Raw genomic sequence first — 21848 nt, 5'->3', positions numbered from 1 at the left:
ACACCTCACATTTATCTAAATTAAATTCCATTTGAGACTCCTCAGCCCATTGGCCCATCTGGTCAATGTCCCATTGTACTCTGAGATAACCAATTTTGGTGTTATCTCCAAACTTAATAACCATTCATCCTATATTCACATCCAAATCATGTACATATATGACAAAAAGCAATGGACATAACAGTGATCATTGTGGTCCTCTGGTCATGAACCTCCATCCAAAAAACAATTCACCACCACCACCCTTTGTCTCCTACCTTCAAGCCAATTTTGTATCCAAATAGTTAGTTCTCCCTGGATCCCATCTGATCCAGCCTTGCTAACCAGACTACCATGCACAACCTTATTGAACAGCTTGAAGAAGTCCATACAGGCAACTTCTACTGCTCTGCCTTCATCAATCTTCGTTGCCACTTCTTCAAAAAGCTCAATCAAGTTAGTGAGACATGTTGACTATCCCTGATCAGTCATTGTCTTTACAAATACATGTCAATATGATTCCTCAGAATCCCCTCCAACAACTAACCACCCCTGATGTCAAAGTCATCAGTCTATATTTCCCTGGCTTTTCCTACCATCTTTCTTAAATAATGGCACCACATTAGCCAACCTCCAGTCTTTTGGCATCTCACCTGTGGCTATCCATACAAATATCTTGAAAGGGACTCAATAATCTCTTCCCCAGCTTCCCACAAAGATTCTCCACTGTAAACACTGATGCAAAACATATGTTTAGCATCTCACCTATGTCCTGTGGTTCTACACATCGATCACCTTGATGATCTTTAAGGTGTCCTATTCTGTCCGTAGTTATACATTTTCCTTGAGCATTGTAAAATCTCTTTGGATTTTCTGTAACTTACTTGCCAAAGATATCTCATGTTCACTTTTTGCTTTTGTGATTTCCCTCTTAAGTATACTCCTACTGCCTTGATACTGCTCTTGGGATTCACTGATCCCAGCTGTCTATACCTGACATATGCCTCTTTCTTTATCTCTAATAGAGCCTTAATTTGTTCCTACATCTACCAGTCTCACCCTTTGCACAAACTGGAACATACTGACTCTAAATTCTCATTATTTCATTTATAAAGGCCTCCTACTTTTCAGCTGTCCCTTTACCTGCGAGTAGCCTCTCCCAATCAACTTTTGTAAATTTGTGCCTAATACCATCAAAATTAGCCTTGCTCCAATTTAGAATTTAACTTTTAGATTGGGTCAATACTTTTCTATCACTATATTAAAGCTAATACAATTGTGATGACTGGCCCCACAGTGCTCCCCCACTGACCCTTCAGTCACTTGCCCTGCTTTATTTTCCAAGAGAAGGTCACGTTTTGCTCCTTCTCCAGTAGGTACATAATAAGACAATTTCCTTGCACACATTTAAATTCCTCTCCACATAAGCCTTTAACACTGGCTGTCCCAGTCTATTTCTGGAAACTTAAAATGCTGCTGCCATTACAATCCTATTAATTTTACAGGTATCTGAGATCTCCTTACATATTTATTAGAGGGGGGGTTGTGCTCTAGTACAATCCCAAAAAGGTGATCGTTCTTTTCCTACTTCTCAGTTCCATCATATAACTTCACTGGACATCATTTCAAACGTGTCATTACTGTGTTTGTCCTGCAAAGCCAACAAACAGAATACACTCTTTGGGAGAATACTTTGTTTATTAGCAATTTTTGAGAAGTTATGTAGCTCAGGCTGATGGTAAGTAGGTAAGTTAGCTCACTGAGCTGGAAGATTTGTTTTCCGATGTTTCATCACCATACTAGGTAACATCATCAGTAAGAGTCTGCGGCGAAGAGCTGGTGGTATGTCCTGCCTCGCTATTTATAGGGGTTGGTTTCTTAAGATGAGTGATGCCATTTCCGGTTCTTTTTTCTCCAATAGTCTTTACGATAGAGAACTGCTGCATTAATCTTTGTTTGCAAAAAAACAATCTTAGTTTTATTTTCTCTGGTTAAACATCTTATTGAAAAACAGACGAGTAAAGGACTCAATAAAGTAAAATAAAGTGTTTTGATAAAATTAAACATTTGCTTCACCTTCCGGCATGGAGTTCTAAGATGTGTGCACAAGCCATCTTGCTTTCGCAAATAGTGGTTCACAAGCTCTGTCAACGTTTGGAAGGTTGCTCTTTTCGTGATAAAAAATCCTCCTTCATCCAAGCGCCTGATTTTATAATGTTTCACAGTGTCTTCGTCACGAACTGTAAATATGAAACAAATACAGCATTCAAAATGCAATTTTTCAAAGCATTAACAATATTAACAGTTAATGATTGCTTGACAAACAGCCAAGTGAAAGAACTAGCATGTAACCTAAGCCAAAATTCAATTGTTTTTAGTCAGCTTGATTGAATAAAGCCTGAACCAAAGAACCTAACCATAATGAATCACATGGACCAGTTAAAACAACAACAAACCAACCAACACAGAAGTTAAATTTAAAAGTTGCAAGAGAGAAGATGATGGATGTGCTTGTGAGACAAATATGTGCTAACAGTTGAACACCCACACTACCCTTACTAATCTATTTAGGACTTTGTGCTTGACTTTAAATAGAGTAGAGTAAAACTGGTTCAACAGCATTCTTAAACCTTATAAAATAAGCAGAGCTAATTCAAGGTGAATTGCTATTTGCATTATCGGACACTGAATGCGTGTTTTATGTTCTTTTTGCCTAATGAATGGTTTGTCCCTCACTTGAATGTAATAGCTGAGGTGCAACCACACCCACATTAATTCTTAGCATATGCTCTGTATTGATAGTGCAAATTCAGCCAACACTCATACAATTTAAAAGGAACTTGCACCTCCTATAAGGGGTGATGTATTTTTGTTTGTGTGTTATAAATGAGGCACAATGCAAAAGATTCAAAGATATTCATACAGTCCTTACAGAGAAGGACCTCCTACCACCCTCATTTCCCAATACCTGGGTTCTTCTTTCTTTCTCTATCTGATGATGCTCTCCCAATATGCACATCTTCGAAATATTATTCATCAGCAAGTGAAGAGCAACTGTGACCCACTTTCTTGCAAACACGAGCTCAAAAATCAGCAGAAATGTACAATAGTCAGTTAAAGGAAGCTACACGGGATGAATTACGGATCACATGTTAGCTGCTGCAAAGGCAGCAGGGAAAGATGGCCCATGATCAATTCTCCAACAGATGCCACAAGTGAACACTTCCAGTTCATTGGCCACGTCCTCATTTCTACATACAGGACACTGCAATAAAGATTACGATGATAACTCTGCAACCTTTATGGAAAGTGAGACTTATGCTATTCAGGTTCTGGATTCTTGCACTTCATACAACTCGATATGCTTGAGGGAGCTCATGGAAAAAGACGTGTATATCATCAAGTCATTCTTATGTACAACTTTCACACAAAACAGTGAGAATGTTGAGGTGCTGCCCTCTGTTAGTGCAGTAGCACTACTGGTTAGATATATTCTGTCCAATCATTTGGCTTACTTCACCCAGCAGTCCCTCAACCAAAACTCGGTCCTAGTACCAAAATCGACAATGCGGACTACCCTAACAGAAACCAAGATGCTAAAGTCTACAGCTGGACCACCTCATAAGAAAATTTGCAAAGGCTATGTAACCACGGCTACCTCATTTATATTCTTTGGAGATACAGGCAGGCTTCCAAATCCCACACAATGGATAGCACCTCATGGAGAACAAAGTAGATCAAAGAGCACTTAAGACAGCTACTAAAGACCTGAGAAGGGTTACACCAAAAACATCGACTTGTCCACTTCCTGATGCTACCCGGCTTGCTGTATTCTCCCAGACTCCTGCCTGTCTCTTTTGGATTCCAGTATCTGCAGTTTTGTTTGTCTCTAACCCTTAACATGGTTGTGTCCTCTGGTATTAGTACATCTTTATTACAAATGGAAAGAAAACTGTTTGGCATAGCTATTTTTGAATGGAGTTTATTTGGATAAAATGCATTGGCATAGCTTAAAAGGGATAAAGTATGACTCCAATCAACAGAGAGTTTGCCCCTGATATCCGTTTTTTGCTAGGGTTCCTTGGTACCAAACTCAGTCAAATGTGGCCTTGAAATCATAAGCAGTCTTTCTCACCTCACCTTTGGAGTTCAGCTTTTTTGAAGATACTTGAATCCAGGGTGGACAACTTGACAAAACCCAAAATGAGCATCGGTAATCAGGTTATTGCTAGGCAAGAGCTGTTTGATAGCACTGCTGATGGCCACTTTCGGTCGAGAGTAGATTAATGGGCTGGTAATAGGCCACGTCAGATTTTACTGCTTTTAAACATACCTGGGCGATTTTTCACATTGTCATGTCGATCCCAATAATGTAGCTGTACTGGAACAGCTTGGCTAGACGTGTGGCAAGTTCCAAAGCACAAGTATTCGATTACTGTCTCTCAATTCACATTACTAAGGAAGGTTATTTCATTTATTTTATGCTATTTTAGTTTGCTGTTTTCAAGTTCACTGCAACATTCATTAATGTTGCCACAGTAACTACATTTCAAAAGGTTTCTGACAGCTCAAGTATAGATAACGTATTTTGAGATCTTGAAAGGCACTAAATGAATGCAAATTACTTAGCTACATTGTAACTGTAAATTTTGTGATTTCTTTCTTGTAGCAAGAATACCGACAAAAGATGAAGATTCTGTGCAATGTTCACCAGATGTCAATCCTGAGTTTATCTTCCTTTGATAAAACTATCTGCTCTGTTTTATCAGATACATCAGGCAATACTTTGAAAGAGTATAAAGGGGCTCAGACTTTTAAGGTTGGCTGTCTATGTTTATAGACGAGTTGTAGCAAATAAAACCATGGCCAATTGACTGTTGTTCTTGTAGTGTGAGATGTTGAACAGAAACAAATAATTCAGACATAAAAAAGTAAGCATTGTTTCATAAGTCTGATTAGTATTCAAGTGGCCAAAAAATACTGTGTCCTATACAATGGAAATGTATTTCTCCATCATTCATTTCAATTCTCCAAGCTATCATTGTGAGTATTGTTACTTCATCATCTTGTTATTATCCATTTTCTGACTTACTTTCTCCACATAGTAAAAACATTATATATTACCATATTACTTGTACATTTGAAAAGAATCACAAGATCATCAACAATGCACTAAAATGTGTGGATAATTCATGTCTAATGCACTTGGGAATTGTATACAAGGCAGACAAATATGCACATGGAAAGACATATTTATGACATTGCCTTTCATGCTACACATAAATGACTCAAGCTTGGTTAATAGGCATATCATTTTCAAGTTTATAGATGATATCAAACTCAGTAGCACTGCAAATAGTGAGTTCAATAGCAGCAGACTTCAGGAGGACATAAACAGAATAAGGATGTGAAATGCACAGATGCATAGTAAGTACAATTTAATGCAAATAAGTGTAGTGATATATATTTGGAGAAACCATCTTGAGAACCAGCATCATGGAGCTAGTTCATGTTGGTGGAATGAAAGGTGATAAATGAATGCAAATTATTTATCAAGATGCCAAACAGATTGTGGTTGCTTTCTATCATGTGTCAAACTTCTACATGAAGGGATAGAGCTTCAATGCAAAGCTCACCACAAAGCTATAATCCTAGTAAGAACTTTCTGCTCTGTTTTATTGGAATCAATAGTGAAATGTCCCAGCGACAAGGATGCGTATTCACAAATCCTTGCAAGTGACAGGAATTCTCTGTATAATTCTACTCACCATTTTAGGGATATGTTAATTCCTTGGTGAGGCCTTTGGAGCAGAAGTACTAAAATAATGGCAGGGATGAGGAAGTTCATGTCTGTAGAGAGACTGAAGACTCTGTGTTTATTCTCCTCGGTCCGACTTATGTTAAGAGAACATCAAATAGAGGAAGAAACATTCAAAAGAATCAAGGCTTTCCATAAAGGAAGCAAAGGGATTTTTGTTCTTCTGGTAAATGTGATGATAACAACAAGGTTATAAATGTAAATTAAAAGGCCCCAGGATTAGAAGATACATGAAGAGGAATTTCTTCACGCAGATTTGTTACAATTTGAACATGTTATCTGAAACACATTATCTGAAAGAGAGGTGGAGTCCGACCACGTTGGAAATTTGAAAAACTCCGTTTTATAGGATTATGACTAAAAGCTATTTGCGTGGCGAAACTGGACTGCATTTTCAAAATGCTGGCATAGGTAGGTTAGGCTGAATGTTCCCTTCTATGCTATGACATTTTTCCTTTGCCAATGTTAATGACTCTACAGATAATTTAAACTTCACAAAAATACCCAAATAAGTAAAATGAATGCATGTACATGCTGAAATCTTGAATAATGCTGGAAACTAGTTTTGAAAGAAAGGGTTAAACACTCTCTTTGCTAGGACCATAAAATAATGCACAGCTTTGATATCATACACAAATACAACATTCCATACGAAGTTGTGCAGCCTCAATAAATATATGCAATGCAATGGAATTTCAGATTCACGTGACTAACAAAATGAATTTCAGACATTCCATGCAAGCATGAACTATGAGGAAAACATTTGTAGGCAAAGTGGATGGGAGAAAGGAGATCTTGTGGCACAGTGGGTAGGATTTCTACCTCTCCGCCAGAAGCTTTGGGTTTGAGTCCCAATCCAGAAGTTGATGGCCAAGTAATATATGTTCATAATGTAGGCAAACAGATTGAATATCAATCTGCAATTCCTTCCAACAAATACCAAATGATAAGAGTAGGAGAGATTCCTGGTCAACCATGTAATGGAAAGAAAATTAGAGGCTCTTCTATCACTATTCGTGGCTCCAGATTACAATAGTCAATGTCACCACAGCAACTCTGACTCACTGAGGGAGTTGGTTGGTTCATTCAGCTGGCTAACTACCATGGATCAGATTAGTGTAAACAGCACAGGGTTGATCCCGGTTCTAGCTGGGGAAGACTTCAGATCCTGCTTGCTTGCCTTATCCATGGAAGAGCTGTATGTTGGATCTGCCTTTGGATAGTGAACAGAAGATAAAAATAAAATAACAGAAAAGCAGAATGAAAATATCACAGGGTATTTATGACCCAGGATCAAGTAGTCATTATGCCTTTTTAAAATCTGTGCCTAATATCATGTAGTACCAAACTCAGTCAGTGGGCTACCAAATACAAAGAAATCAAATTCTCTTCTTCATTCATTTGGACAAAAAACATATCACCAAAAATTCAACAGAAATGATAACCCCAAGAAAATAGGTACACAGCAACCACCAGTGTCACTGACTCTAAATCATGCTTCAGTGACCAGTATGAGCTCGTTGAAAAACATAGATGTCCACCTAACCAACTGTAGCAGAAATCCATCCAGTTGTGGGCCTTCTAATCAGATGATCTCATCATGAAATCCTGCTCTGGCCTTCCAAGTATGTTGAATCATTTCAGCACATCAATCAGCATGCGTAAAAATAAGCTAAACAGCAGAAAGAAGTAGGCACCAGACAGCGCTAAATAAACCCACAAACAAAAGTTGTGATCAAAGCTCTGCTGTCCTGCCAAACCCAGTCATGAATGGTAGTGGCAAGAGATGTTATGACATCAATGGATGAATCAAGACCTGCAAGCATAACCAAAGTGTAAATATTTTACTTAATCACCAAAATGGTCAACGTATTTCTGTTTGTTACTTATCTAGAACAAAAGACAGTTTCTCTAGGTTTCTTCAATAAACTCAAAAAATAACAATTCGCTTATTGTTAAGCAACCTCGCAAAAAAAATCATCATTGAAGCTCAGAATTAAACTTCATTTCCTTAATCACAAGCAATTACACAATAGATAAGACAATCCAACTGTGCAGTGATTAGATGAGATTTTTTTTTAAAATGGCAAATGGGAAAATACCTTGGTGGGGCCAAGAGTGCAAAGTCTAAGAATTAAAGATAAAGACGACGTTAGATGGTCTAGTCAACATTTTCTCGTCAAGACTGCAATTATATAAATTGATGGGCAAATAAGATTTTAGTTTGGACGGCAGTCAGTTAGAAATCCTGATGTTTGACTTTATAGGTAATTACAATATACAAACAAGGAACAAAAGTGGGCTACCCAGTCCTTCAAATCTGCTCTGCAATTCAGTAAGGTCAAGGCTGATCTGATTTTAGCCTCAAGTCTACATTCCTGTCAACCCAGAATAACCTTGCATCCCTTTGGTAATCAAGAATCTATCTACTTCTGCCTTAAAAATACTTTATGATTCTGCACCCACTGCCATTTCAGTAAGGGTATTCCAAAGACTCAATCCTCCAAGAAAAGAAAATTCTCAACTACCTTAAATAGGAAACACATTTTTAAACTCTGACCCGGAATTCTAGACTATCCCATGGAGGAAACATCTCTGCCATATCACCCAGTCAAGTCCCATCAGGATTAATAAGTTTAGTTTAAGTCACTTCCAACACTTCTAAACTCCAGAGGATATGGATCCAGCGTGACTAGCCTTTCATCATACACAATCCACTCAATATATTTTAGTCTAGTAAACCTTCTCTGAACCACTTCTAACATAATAAATATCTTCATTAAGTACAGTGACCAGTAGAGTACACAGTATTCCACAAGTTGTCTCACCAATTATCTGCATAATTGAAACACTGCATTCGATTCTTCCCACAATAACACATAACATTCTATTACTGCTACACCAACATACTAACATGTGATTCATGCACGAGGACACTGGTATCTCTTTCTGCATCCTCTCACCATTTCAATAATATGCTTCATTTTTTATTCTTTGAACCAAAATGGACAATGTCACAATTTCCCACATTGTACTGAATTTTACAGAGCTTTGCATACTCTCATTACCCGTCTATGCTCCTCATGCTCTTCAAAATTCACTTTTCTTCCTGTCTTTGAGTCATCAATATTTCATCCAAGAGAGCTCTATGCTGAGTGGAATGTGATTGTGGAAACCCAGTGTACCTCCACACAAAACTAGACTGAACTATTTCGAACCATCGTCAGCCAAAAGTACCAGGTGAGCGATCAACCTCAGCTTCCTTGGAGCGGAGGGGGAATGAAGAAGAAAGAAAGAGCAATAGTGACAGGGGAGTCTCATGACATTGGTAGGGAAATTATTGGAGAAAATTCTGAAGAACAGAATGAGTATTCATTTGAAATAGCGTGAGTTAATTAGGGATATTCAGCATGGCTTTGTCAAAGGGAGATCATGCCAAACAAATATGCTAAATTTTTCAAAAATGTGAGGTAGTGAGGGAAATTCTGTTGATTTAGTTTAAATGAATTTTAGCAAAAGTTTTGACAAGATATCACATTGGAGACAGATTAAGAAGGTTAAAGCACATGGAATTCAGCATCTGTGGAGAGAGAAATGTGTATGTTTCACATCCAAAAATGACTCTTATTCATTACGTGTCATAAGTTGATTTACAACATAAAAATGCACGGAATGAGCCATCCCCCAATTTTATGATAACTAAACACATTCCTGCGACCTCTTGCAACAATATTGTGGCATTCCAAAACAGAAAGGAGAGTGGGTAGGTATTCTGTATACAGAAGGCTGAGTTTTAATTTCTGATTTGGCTAACAAATGCCTCAAAGCAATTAGGATACTATCATTATTTCGGTATCATTGTCCCCAAACCTCAGGTTTCCTGTAAAACTAACTGCAGTATATTCCAACAATATATTCTCAGTTCTCAACTTTTTTGTCCCTAACAGTCAAAGAGAGATACAACTTAAAGATAGGCTCTTCTACCCACCCTGTCTATGCCACAAAACAGATACTGAACTAGATTAATCCCATTTACCTATATTTGGACCATAACCTACTATGCCCTGGCATTTTAGGTGCTCATTCAGAGGTTTTTTTTAAAATGTTTCCACCCTTTCAGGCAGAAGGTTCCATATTTCGACCACGCTCTGAGTGATATAAGTTTTTTCAAATCCCCTCTAAACCATTTATATAAACCTTAACCCTTATGGCACATCCACCATGGAGCAAAGATTCTCATATGATTCACCCTATCTTTGCCTGTTATAATCTTGTACATCTTAATCAAATCCCCCTTCAGTCCTCTCTGCTCCAACGAAAACAAACCCAGCCTATCCAGTCTCTCCACATAACTGAGACTTTCCATCCCAGGTAACAACCCGATGAATCTCTTCTCTCCTTAATTCTACAAAGAGAACATAAATTCCCACTGGTTGAATATTTGAATAAACTATCCCTGAATATTTGAATAAACTATAACTGAAGGAACAGAAGTCAGAATATCAAATTCATTTAGCATACCACTTTGGTTGCAGTGTGCAGAAACTAGAAATTAAAATAAAACTTTAATACTTGGAGGCAAGCAGGGACATGCATGGGGCAGCGGGGAGACTGTTAGGAAGGAGTGTTATCCCCAGATCCCTCTGATGTAGTCTAGGATGGGAAGGTCTAAGATCAGTCTCTCAGCAAGATGTCACCTGGGACCTTCATACGACCAGTTGACACCACATCTTGCCAACACATCCTTGTGAACCAGATGCAGGCAGGGGGCATGTCACACTGGCCCATCTCCAGAATTACCAAGGGCATTCTAGATTGCAGGCTTGGGGCTGGTGGGAAGGTGCCATGTTTTGCCTGGTAGAGGTAATCAATCCCTTTCACAGGCTACATGCCTCATTCACCATTTTCCTTGGTGTGCAAAGTCAAATCCTGATGTAAGCCACAGTGTCATACTGTCTGTAGCTATTGCTTCTGATGTTGTTGTGGCAACACCATCAGAAGCATCAGGACATCCTGGAGCAAGTTACCATCACTTGAGCTTGGAAGTCTGGCAAGGGCAGGCACGTACCTGAATGTGGATTTAATCCCATCAAACCTCCTAAAACTGGCCACACTAGGTCTGCCACCAGTTTTCAGCCAGTAGACAGGGTACTGCCCGCATATCCTAAACAACGCACAAGCACAGACAACCATTAAATTCTACACAAGGCCTCCACTAAGAAATAAACCTGTGTAATTTGACCAATTTTAAAAGGACCCGTCAGTGCATATTAGAGGACACACACAAATGAGCAATTGCCAAGCAAAATGAAAGAAATCCTTATCTCCAAGATGAAGAGACAGAGACAAAGAAAATCCTGGAGAAATGTAGAGGGCAAGTCTAAAGTCAGGAGGAAGTTTAATGCTGTCGAGATAAACGTAAATGTAGATAATTATGTATTCCAAAGGGCATCTGTTTCAGTGATCGCAAAAGTACAGGGATCAGAAACTATGTAACAGTGGCCAGTAAGAGGGGAAGCATGAGGATCTGGACCTGGATTATTTTCAGATGACGTTATCAGTTCCTTTGGCGTCACAGCTTTGTTTTAGGAGATTAAATAGATTCGAGCAAATATTTTGTGTGACCCGTGGAATATTATTTCCTCATTCTAAGCTAATTTCTTCTGCATTACCACATCACATGGTTATGCAGGAATCTGTTTATACACTTGCTCTTTACTCCACTGTAATACCAACCTTTGAACTTTATCAGGTATATTAAAAGAAGAGCAGCATTAACAATGAATAAAGTCAGAGTAATCTTAAAGCACATCAAGTTGTTGTGTGTTGATCACGGAGTTAAATATCTTGTTGTGGGCCTACAGTGGGTCTGCCTAAATTATTCAGCACACTTTCTATGGAAGGTGAAAATTCAGCAGACTGGCTATTGGTGGCTCTACAAGGGCTCAAATACAGACAGACTCACAAATATAAATATAAAAATAAATATAGAAAAGGTTGAACAATTTGAAATTAAGAAGCTGATTGTTGTTCTTGAGTCCAGAAACTGTGATGGCATAATGGTACTTTCATTTGACCTATAAGCCAGAGAGTCAGGTAATGCTCTGGGGACCCAGGTTTAACTTGCCAAATGGTGGAATGATAATTCAAACAATAATATGGAATTATAAGTCTAATGATGGTCAAGTAACCATTGTCAATTGTCCTCAAAATCCATCTGGTTCACTACTGTCCTTCAGGGAAGGAAATCAGCTATCTTTACCTGGTCTGGCCTACATGGAACTCTATAGCCACAGCTTTGTGGTTGAATCTCAATTGCCTTCTGAAGTGGCCAAGCACTTGTATCAAGTGACTAAAAAGCCTTCGAAAACAATGAAACCTGATGAGTAAGTTAACACTGACCTAGACACAACAAACATCAATACTGAACACAATGCTGTCAAACATGCAATGTCCGGAGTACTAATACCTTGGGGTCTAGTGCCAAAATAGATAGAAGTCTCTCTCAGACTGGTCAAGCAATAGTCTGACATAGTTATACTCACACAATTGTACCTCACAGACCATGTACCAGACAATGCCATCATCATGCTCAAGTATGTCCTGCCCCTCTGCTGAGGTGGTGGCACTGTAATATACAGATCAGATGGAGTCCCCTGAGAGTTATCAACATTAACTTTAGATCCCATGGCATCAGGTTAAACATGGGCACAGAAACCATCTGCTGGTAACCACGTATCCCATAAACCTCAGCTGATGAATTAGTACACCTCTGCATTGAATACTATTTGAAGGAAGCACTGAGGCATAAAAGTATAGTATGCACTCTGGGTGGGGGACTTCACCAGCAGCTCCCCTAGTGACTGAGCTGGTCAAATCCTAAAGGTCATTGCTGCCGGTCTAGATCTGCGGCAGGTAGTGAGAGAACCAACAAGAGGGAAAAATACACTTGACCTCATACTTGCCTGCCAGAAGTGTATCAATCCATAACACTATCAGCTTGAGTAAACACCATCATATAGTCCATATGCAGAAGAATCTTTCACATTGAGGATACTTTCCATTGTGTTGTGTAATCCTATCACTGTGCAAAATAGGATAGATTTGATACAGATCTAGTAACTCATAACTTGGCAAACCACCCACACACCCGCTTCCAGTGGAATATTACCATTAGGTCACAGGAATCAACCCTGGTTCAATGGAGACTACAAGAGGGCATGGCAGGAGCAGAACCACACACACCTAAAAATGAGGTGTCAACCTGGTGAAGCAACCAAACAGGACTATTTGTGCACCAAAAAGCATAAGCAGCAAGAGATAAACAGGACAAAATGATTTCACAACCAATGATCAGATCTAAGCTCTACAGCCCTGCCACATCTAGTCACAAATTATGACGGACAATTCTACAACTCACTGGAAGTGGAGATTCCACAATTACCTCCATCCTCAGTTTTGGGAACAGCCCAGCATATCAGTGCAAAAGAAAACACTGAAGCATTTAATACAGCCTTCAATCAGAACTGTGAATGAATGATCCATCTTGGCCTCATCTGGTGGTTCCTAGCATTAAAGATGACAATCTTCAACCAATTCGATTCACGACATAATACCATGAAACAACTGAAGGCATAGAACACTGCAAAGGCTATGGGCCCTGACAACGTTCCAGCAATCAGACTGAAGACTTGTTCTCCAGACTTGCTGTGTCCTCAGCCAAGTTGTTCCAATATAGGTACAACACTGGCAAGTCCCTGAACATGTGGAAAATTTCCCAGATACATCCTGTATACAAATAAAAAGGACAAATCCAACCTGGCCCAATTGCCACCTATCCTACTACACTCAATCATTAGTAAAGCAATGAAAGAAGGTGAAAGTAACAACCCTCAATATTAAGGCTGCATTTGATCAAATATGACATCAAGGAGTCCAAGCAAAGTTAATCAGTGAGAAAGCTCTCTACAGGCACTCCTTAGGGTAATGCTCTTGGCTCAATAATCTTCAGCCATTTGAGTCAGAAGTGAAGATGCTTGCCAATGATTGATCAGTGTTCAGCACAATTCGCAACTCCTCAGAAACTGAAGGAGTCCATGTCAAAACTCACCAACTCCTGCAGAATGTCAAGGCTTTGGGCTGACAAGTGGCAAGTAGGGTTCACAATGCTCAATTTCCAGACAATTACCATCTCTAACAGGAGAGACAAAATCTAACTATCACCTCTTGACATTTGATTGTATTATCATCACTGAAATCCCCCACTATCAGCATCCTTGGGGGCTACCATTGACCAGACATTGAACTGGTCTAGCTATGTAAATATTGTTGCTTTAACAACAGGCCAGAGGCTAGGAATCTTACAGTGAGTAGCTCACCTCCTGACTCCCCAAAGCCCATCCAGCATCTCGAAGCCACAGGCCAGGAGGGTGATGGAATACTCCTAACTTGTCTGGATGAGCTCAGCTCCAACAACACTCAAGAAGCTTGCCACTATCCAGGAGCAAGCAGCTCACTTGATTGGTGCCAGATCCACAAGCATCCATTCCCTCTTCCACCAATACACAAGAATGATATCATTACCCGATTAATGCTTCCAGAAGATAAGATGCACCTGCAGAGCACAAGCAGCAACAGTGACTGGTAGCCACAATGAGACTGGACACTGGATTGTAAAACAGCGCCATGGTCTGCCAGCAGCTTAACTAAACACAAAAGTACCACCTGAAACATAAAGTGCCTGATCCAGTGCAAGACCATCATTGATCTAAAAACTGAAAAAACAAAATCTCATTTCTGCCTATAGCCACTCCATAGCCACTCAGAAAATTCAGATTCAGCGATTTATAAATTGAGAATTCTATTCTTGCCCTCTGCAATCCATTGGTAAGTTCCTCTAGGAGCTTAGTCCATCATTAATTGGAGGTGAACTGGCTCCTGACTTAGCCCATTCACCTCTCCTTTCCACAGCTTCCATATACCAGCCTCTATTTGAAAACTCCAGCATATTCAAGAGGCATCAGGAGTCTGGTGTTATGTTCAAAGTACGGCCACTCCTGCTCTCATAATCTTTGGTGTTAGAAAGTCCTGACCTGATTGTCAGAAGACAAGACAGAAAATTCACAAAGACTCTGTTCAAGCTAGAGATACAGGTCAGCACTGAAGTTCTTAGCATCATGGATTGACAGCAGAAGATTTTATAAAGTCACTAAATAATGCAGGAATATACCTGAGAGTGAATAGTCACCCAACTTGCTTTCACTTTCTCGGACTATAAAGGAACCGTTTCCATTTCCAGCCATTAACAATTGTTTCTCCGCATCTACGCGTTTGATTGCTCCAAAGAAATAGCTGTAATAAAAGAGAAAAACATTTTTAATATGAGGTGTAGTCTGAAAAAGATCTGGAGAAAGGTTAAGTAAGAACAGTTTGCTGAAACACTGAAAATTTAGAAACAAGAAGTTGAAGCTTTCAGATATTTTAAACTTCCATTGGACCAAAGTTCTGCACACACTGCTGCTGAGTGTCGTCGGTAGAGAAAGTGTATGTTTGTGGATATGGTGCTTAATGGTAACTCTCATGATGTTGATATTGCGGGATTCAGCAATGCTCATGCCATTGAATGTCAAACAGCAATAGCTGAGTGTTCCCTTGTTGGAGAAAGTCATTACTTGACACTGAAATGGCACGAATGTTACTTGCAGCTTTGACCCAAACATGGATATTGTACAGGTCTTGCTGCATTTCGACATGGACTGCTTCAGTTTGAGGAGTCATGAATTGTGCTGAACATTGTACAATCACCAACAAACATTTACTCTTCTGATTTATGACAGAGGGAAAATCATTGATGAAGCAGCTGAAGATTGTTGAATCGAAGACACTACCTTGGTGAACTCCTCCATAGATATCCTGAAGTTGAGGTGACTGATTTCAACAACCACAATCACCTTTCTTTGTGCTACATATGACTCTAACTAGTGGAGATATTTGCCCAGATTCCCACTGAATACAGGTCTTTGATGCACCTCACTACTTGAATTCAGTTATTTTGTCCACCATTGAAACAAGACTGTAATGAGGTCAGGAGCTGAGTGACTTTGTGGAAACCAAACCAAGCATCAGTAAGCAGGGTATTGCTAACCAAGTGCTTTTGATGGTAAATGCAAGCCAGTTAATTTAACATCTGTCATTCAAAAAAGAATTTAATATTAGATCATTTAGAAAAAATAGTTAACTAAGCAGAGTCAACATAGCTTCATGAAGGGGATATTATGGTTGACAAATTCATTGGAGTTCTTTGAGGGGGGTAACAAACAGAATAGATAAAGGGGAACTAGTTGGATTTCCACTTGGATATTTGGATTTCCAAAACCCATTCTGTTGTCATAAAACCCCATTTGGTTCACTAACATAGTCTGGGGAAAAAAATCCACTTTCCTTACCCAGTCTAGCCTACACGCAACACCAGACCCATAGCAATATAGTTGACTCTTAACTGCTCTTTGAAATGGCCTCGCAAGCCACTCATGTCAAAGGTAAATACGAATTGACAACAAATGCTTGCCTTGCCAATGATAACTACATCACATTAAAAAATTTGACTACTTCCACAAAGCAAGAAGTTAAGGTACTGGAGAAATAAGCAAATGCCAAGTGTACAGGAAAGTGCAGCTTACCTCATTAAAAGAGGCAACATTTTGAAACAGATTATTGCATTGCGATGTCACTACAATGAGAACGGGAAAAATGCTCCTGCACAGACTCAATAGAACTAAAGCAGTTGTAATTGCAATCCTTCACCAGTGTTGGCAATTTACTGCTATTTTCTTCACATTACAGAAAGACTCAACGTTCATAACTGAATTTTACAGGACCTTTGCAAAATTGAAAAAGTTTTCAAACCATCTTATAAGAATTGCTGCTCAATTGATCGTATGGACATGTCAGCAACAACATTTCCCGTCTGTGAAAACTCAATTAAGGCTACATGCTTTTGAACTGATGCACTGATCAATACAAAACAGATGCACTAAGTAATGGATTGGAAGGAAAGTGTTGATGCTTTTCATCGTTTTCTCTGTTACAACATTGACAGTGCATACAGCAGTTAACCAGCTCATGCAGCCCTGAAGATGCTCATACTACACACAAAATATGGAATTCCATAACTATCAACCACTGTATTTGCATAAAGATCTTCACATGAAGTTAAACACCAGTATTAAAACGTTATCTAAAAAACGTAAGTTCAAACTTCACGAGAATAATTGCTTACAATTCTGCTTAGTTGCTATTTTTTCCACCGTAACGATTTTACTCAGTTAGAGTGACTAGTGGAGAACTTTACAAATTAAAGTACAAACGGATACCACCATATAACAGAAGGGGCTTTGGTTTTTATTGTTAGGAACAGATCAATGCACAGGCCTACGAGGTAAGCAGAGAGGGGCAGCTTCGCCTTTGGTGAATTACAGCATAATGCATAACCACTAAATTAAAATATTAACATAACACTGTATTCATACAATTCCAAGGTCCATCATAGGAGCATTATAAAATGATACTATATTAGCTTCTTTAAACCTCATAGGTCTGACGATGCTTCTCATCATCTAATATCTCTAACTAGCTGAGCATCAAAGTTTGTTTGGCAACTTTCCTATTTTAAGTTAAACTTCCTGTTTTAGAATGTCATAAAATGCAATCAAAATGCAAGTTAAAATCCTTTTTTCTTCATGAGTCTAAGTTTCTCTTAAACACATCTGTGCTGTTCCTTCCCTTGCTCCTTGTGGTTTGGATTCCACATTCTAATTATTCTCTTGGTATGTTTCTTTCCTGAATTCCCCTTGGATTCTTCAGCGACAAGTATATATGTAGGCTGCTAATTCTTGTCCGCTGCAAGTGGAAGCAACTCTTCAAGAACCTTAAATCTTTACATAATGTGACAGATCTGCCAGATTACTCATAACAGTACTGATGAAGAAAGAGCAGAATCAAAACATTAACTCTGCCTTCTCCCTACAGATGCTGCCAGACCTGCTGAGTTCCAGCAGCAATTTCTGTTTTCTTTCAGATTTTCAACATCTGCAATTCTTTGTTTTATGTTAATTTGCCAGACCACCCAACAGCCTTCTGTTTTCTTGAAAAAAAAAGAGACTCAACCTCTCAGTGTCTCCTGATAGGTAAGCCCACAGTCCCACTCAAATGCCTCTTTCCTTTTTATAAAGTAGGAACTAGACTGTTCAAAGTCCTCAAATGTTATCTAATCAAGGCTCAATGCAAGTTTAAAATGAATTCCCTGCTTATTCTACTCCTCTGGAAACGTAATTCTTATGCAATGCTTGCTTTCTTAATGCCTTACTAGCTCATATCACTTCTTGTGAATCCTATATTTTGGTAGAATCTCAGTTGATGGTAACGCAGGATTAGTCAGATTCCTGAGTGAATGGAGTTAGATAGACCAAATATTTATACTTCCTTGTTCAGTTAGGATAAGTTTCTTTCCAGAAAATTTCTGCATTCACTCGATGCTATTTCCTCAGTCCATGCATCTGTCTGAAACCATTAATACAGCTCACTTTCTTGTCCATGGGTTCCTTCAGCGTCACTTCCACAGCCTTCTGTTTCTCAAGCTCTTCTCTTACTAACATTTAAATCACTCTGGACTTGTTTTCTTCTACCCTCACTGCTCTGGGACCTGCAAAATAGCATGAGTTAATCCCTGCCTTTTCTCTCAGAGAAACTTGCAGACTGCCATGACGTGAAACCTGCCAATTCATTGCTCATCCAGAGGATTCTGTCTGTCTAAAGAACAAGTTTCAGTCTCTGTCCTCCTGAGTCATAGATAACTTGTTGCTATTCAACAGCCCATTTTCTTTTCTCTATTCTTGTTGCTAAGCAGAGGACTAATCACGGCAAGGGTTTTGAATAGGTTCATTTAGATGTGTGTGAACAAAATGTCATGCAGCCAGCACAACACACAGACATCAAAAGTGAATCAAAAATTACATTCTAGCCTTCTTAATCCCCATAATATTCAAGTCAAACTTAAAAGTTATATGCACTCTGTTGACTTAAGAATCCAACTTTCATAATCATAATATGGGAAGCCCCCAGGTTACAAACGAGTTCCATTTTTTCCGCTGTTTGTAAGCCGAATTTGTGTGTAAGTCAGAACATATATGGGCTGATTAGTCTGCCCGTTCATTAGGACGAAGCATTGAACATAACTCGGACTTTTAAATATAATTTTAAAAAATGAGAAGCCAGAGGTCAGTACGTAGGTATAGGACATTTGTAACCCTGGGACTTCCTATATCATGAACTTTCATCACAATCTGCAGGCTGACCCATCACTCACTCTGCTCCTCTCCCAGAGTTTGGCACTTAGCCCTGAAATTTCCCTTCTGCCTGAAGCACACCATGACATGGCAAAACCATTGTAAAGCTATGACTGCTCCATTAACAGAATTCTCTTATTGTGGTGGATAGCAGCTAACAATTGTTGAGTAACAAGAAAAGAATGTCAGAGATGCGAGCAATTATGTTTTCATTGTTATCAGCTGTCCTGATAGCAAATTGTTTGTGCGGGCTTGTACAATACTTAGAGACATAGAGATGTACAGCACGGAAACAGAACCTTCTACTCAAACCTGTCCATGCCGAGCAGATAACCTAACCTAGTCCCATTTGCCAGCATTTGGCCCATATCCCTCCAAACCCAGATGCCTTTTAAATGCTGCAATTGTACCAGCCTCTACCACTTCCTCAGGCAGCTCATTCCATACCACTCTCTCGGTGAGAAAAAGTTGCCCCTCACATCCCTTTTATATCTTTCCGCTCTCACCCTAAACCTATGCCCTCTAGTTCTGGACTCCCCCACCTCAGGGAAAGACCTTCCTATCCATGCCTCTCATGATTTTATAAACCTTTATAAGGTCACCCCTCAGCCTCTGACACTCCAGTGAGAACAGCCCCAGCCTATTCAGTCTCCCCCCATAGCTCAAATCCTCCAACCCTGGCATCACCCTTTTCTGAACCCTTCCAAGTTTTACAACTTCCTCTCTGTAGGAAGGAGACCAGAACTGCACACAATTCCAAAAGTGGCCTAACCAATGTCCTGTACAGCCACAACGTGACTGCCCAACCCCTATATTCAATGCCCTGACCAATAAAGGAAAGCATACCAAATGCCTTCTTCACTGTCCTATCTACCTGTGACTCTACTTTCAGGAACCATGAACCTGCACTCCTGGTCTCTTTGTTCAGAAGCACTCCCCAGACTTTACCATTAAGTGTATAAGTACTGCACTGATTTGCCTTTCCAACCTTCAGCACCTTGCATTTATCTAAATTAAACTCCATCTGCCACTCCTCAGCCCATTGGCCCATCTGGTCCAGATCCTGTTGTAATCTGAGGTAACCCTCTTTGCTGTCCACAACACCTCCAATTTTGGTGTCATCTGTAAACTTACTAACTATATTTCCTGCGTTCACACCCAAATCAAATCATTCATATAAATGATGAAAAGCAGTGGACCCAGCACTGATCCTTGTGGCACTCCATTGGTCACAGGCCTCCAGTCTGAAAAGCAACCCTCCACCACCACCCTCTGTCTTTTACCTTTGAGCCAGTTCTGTTTCCAAATGACTAGTTCTCCCTGTATTCCATGAGATCTAACCTTGCTAACCAGTCTCCCATGGGGAACCTTGTCAAACATCTTACTGGAATCCATATAGATCACGTCTACTGCTCTGCCCTCATCAATCCCCTCTGTTACTTCTTCAAAAAACTCAATCAAGTTTGTGAGACATGATTTCCCACGCACAAAGCCATGCTGTCTATCCCTAATCAGTCCTTGCCTTTCCAAATACATGTACATCCTGTCCCTCAGGATTCCCTCCAACAACTTGCCCAGTACCCACTATCTCATATACATTTTAAAATGTGAGCTTTATTCTATTTATCTTTCCTATCATTGCCTGAATCTACAATAATGCTTAATTTAATACCACCAACAATCACTGGAACTTTCCATGGTTGCTCTCACTGACCGAAAACATGTAACCATGTCTGCTATTCATCTCATTTTCTATATCTTCAACTCATCTCACATTTAGCGACTTGCACCTTTCTTTATGTAGTTTGCCAGATTTCCCTCTTTTCCGCTTTACTTCTGTACTTCTTAGCAAAATGATCTTTGCCCTCATCTTCTAGAGATAGCTTTCCCTTAGCAGACATCTCTTTCGAAGTGCTGCAAGTTGCTATATTTGAGACATGTGCTGTTTATAGTTATATATCCCCTAGATTCCATTGTACTGCTTGGTTGACCTCCACCTTTATATTGTTGATGGTAGAGATGCAACAAAGTTTCTGGATGGAAAATTACCTCTTTGCTTCCCACATAGCTGATATTTTCAGAGTATCGTTCAATGTTAAGTCACCCCATTACCAGCAACTTACAATTGTAATGTTGGACCATTCGATTGATTATCTGGTTGTTCAGATTCTTAGTAATTTAATAGCATCCATCCAATCAATGCATGCCTCAAATGACTCTCAGTTTGAGCTACTGTTTCCTCCTCTTTACAGTTTCATTTGCTGTCACTACATAAAGGCCCTTTACTGCTTTCATTGCATATATTTCATCCATCTTTCGTTCCGTGTCAGGCAATTTCTTGAAAGTCTCCCTCAACAAAGTTGAATAATATGAAGGATTGTCACTATGCTTTCTGGGCTACTGTTGGCCCCATTTGAAAATAAACTGCAGCTATTAACATGCATTTCAAACTTCTCCAGCCACACTTCCTATTTCATGCTGGCTTCACCTGTTGAACAAATGGCTTAATTTCCGAGTCTGCAGATATATCAGCACCGATAAATGATTTAATATCTTTACATTTGCCCTCTTTGCCAATCTTACATCTCAGGTTCAAGCAACAATAGTCATTGCCATGGATTCATCTTTAATTGAGATTTAACAAAGCTTTAATGGAGGTTTCTTCCTGCTGCTACATGTACCGCCATGCAGCCGCTGAATAGGTGATT

At 39.4% G+C, this 21848-nt stretch overlaps 1 protein-coding gene across 2 annotated transcripts in view; it reads right to left on the bottom strand.

Moving 5' to 3' along the window:
- Positions 1–21848, bottom strand: part of frk (fyn-related Src family tyrosine kinase) — a 114060-nt gene that overhangs the window by 29852 nt on the left and 62360 nt on the right. For both annotated transcript variants that reach the window (XM_072555673.1, XM_072555663.1), the window contains 2 exons: positions 15027–15148; positions 2056–2219 (listed from right to left, as the gene is read on the bottom strand). In XM_072555673.1, the coding sequence (XP_072411774.1) occupies positions 2056–2219; positions 15027–15148 (286 nt within the window). The remainder of the gene's footprint in view (positions 1–2055; positions 2220–15026; positions 15149–21848) is intronic.

This window comes from Chiloscyllium punctatum, chromosome 3, assembly GCF_047496795.1.
Source record: "Chiloscyllium punctatum isolate Juve2018m chromosome 3, sChiPun1.3, whole genome shotgun sequence".
Classification (NCBI taxonomy): domain Eukaryota; kingdom Metazoa; phylum Chordata; class Chondrichthyes; order Orectolobiformes; family Hemiscylliidae; genus Chiloscyllium; species Chiloscyllium punctatum.
Note: the sequence above shows the minus strand (reverse complement) of the source record. Positions and strands in the feature narration are given on the sequence as shown.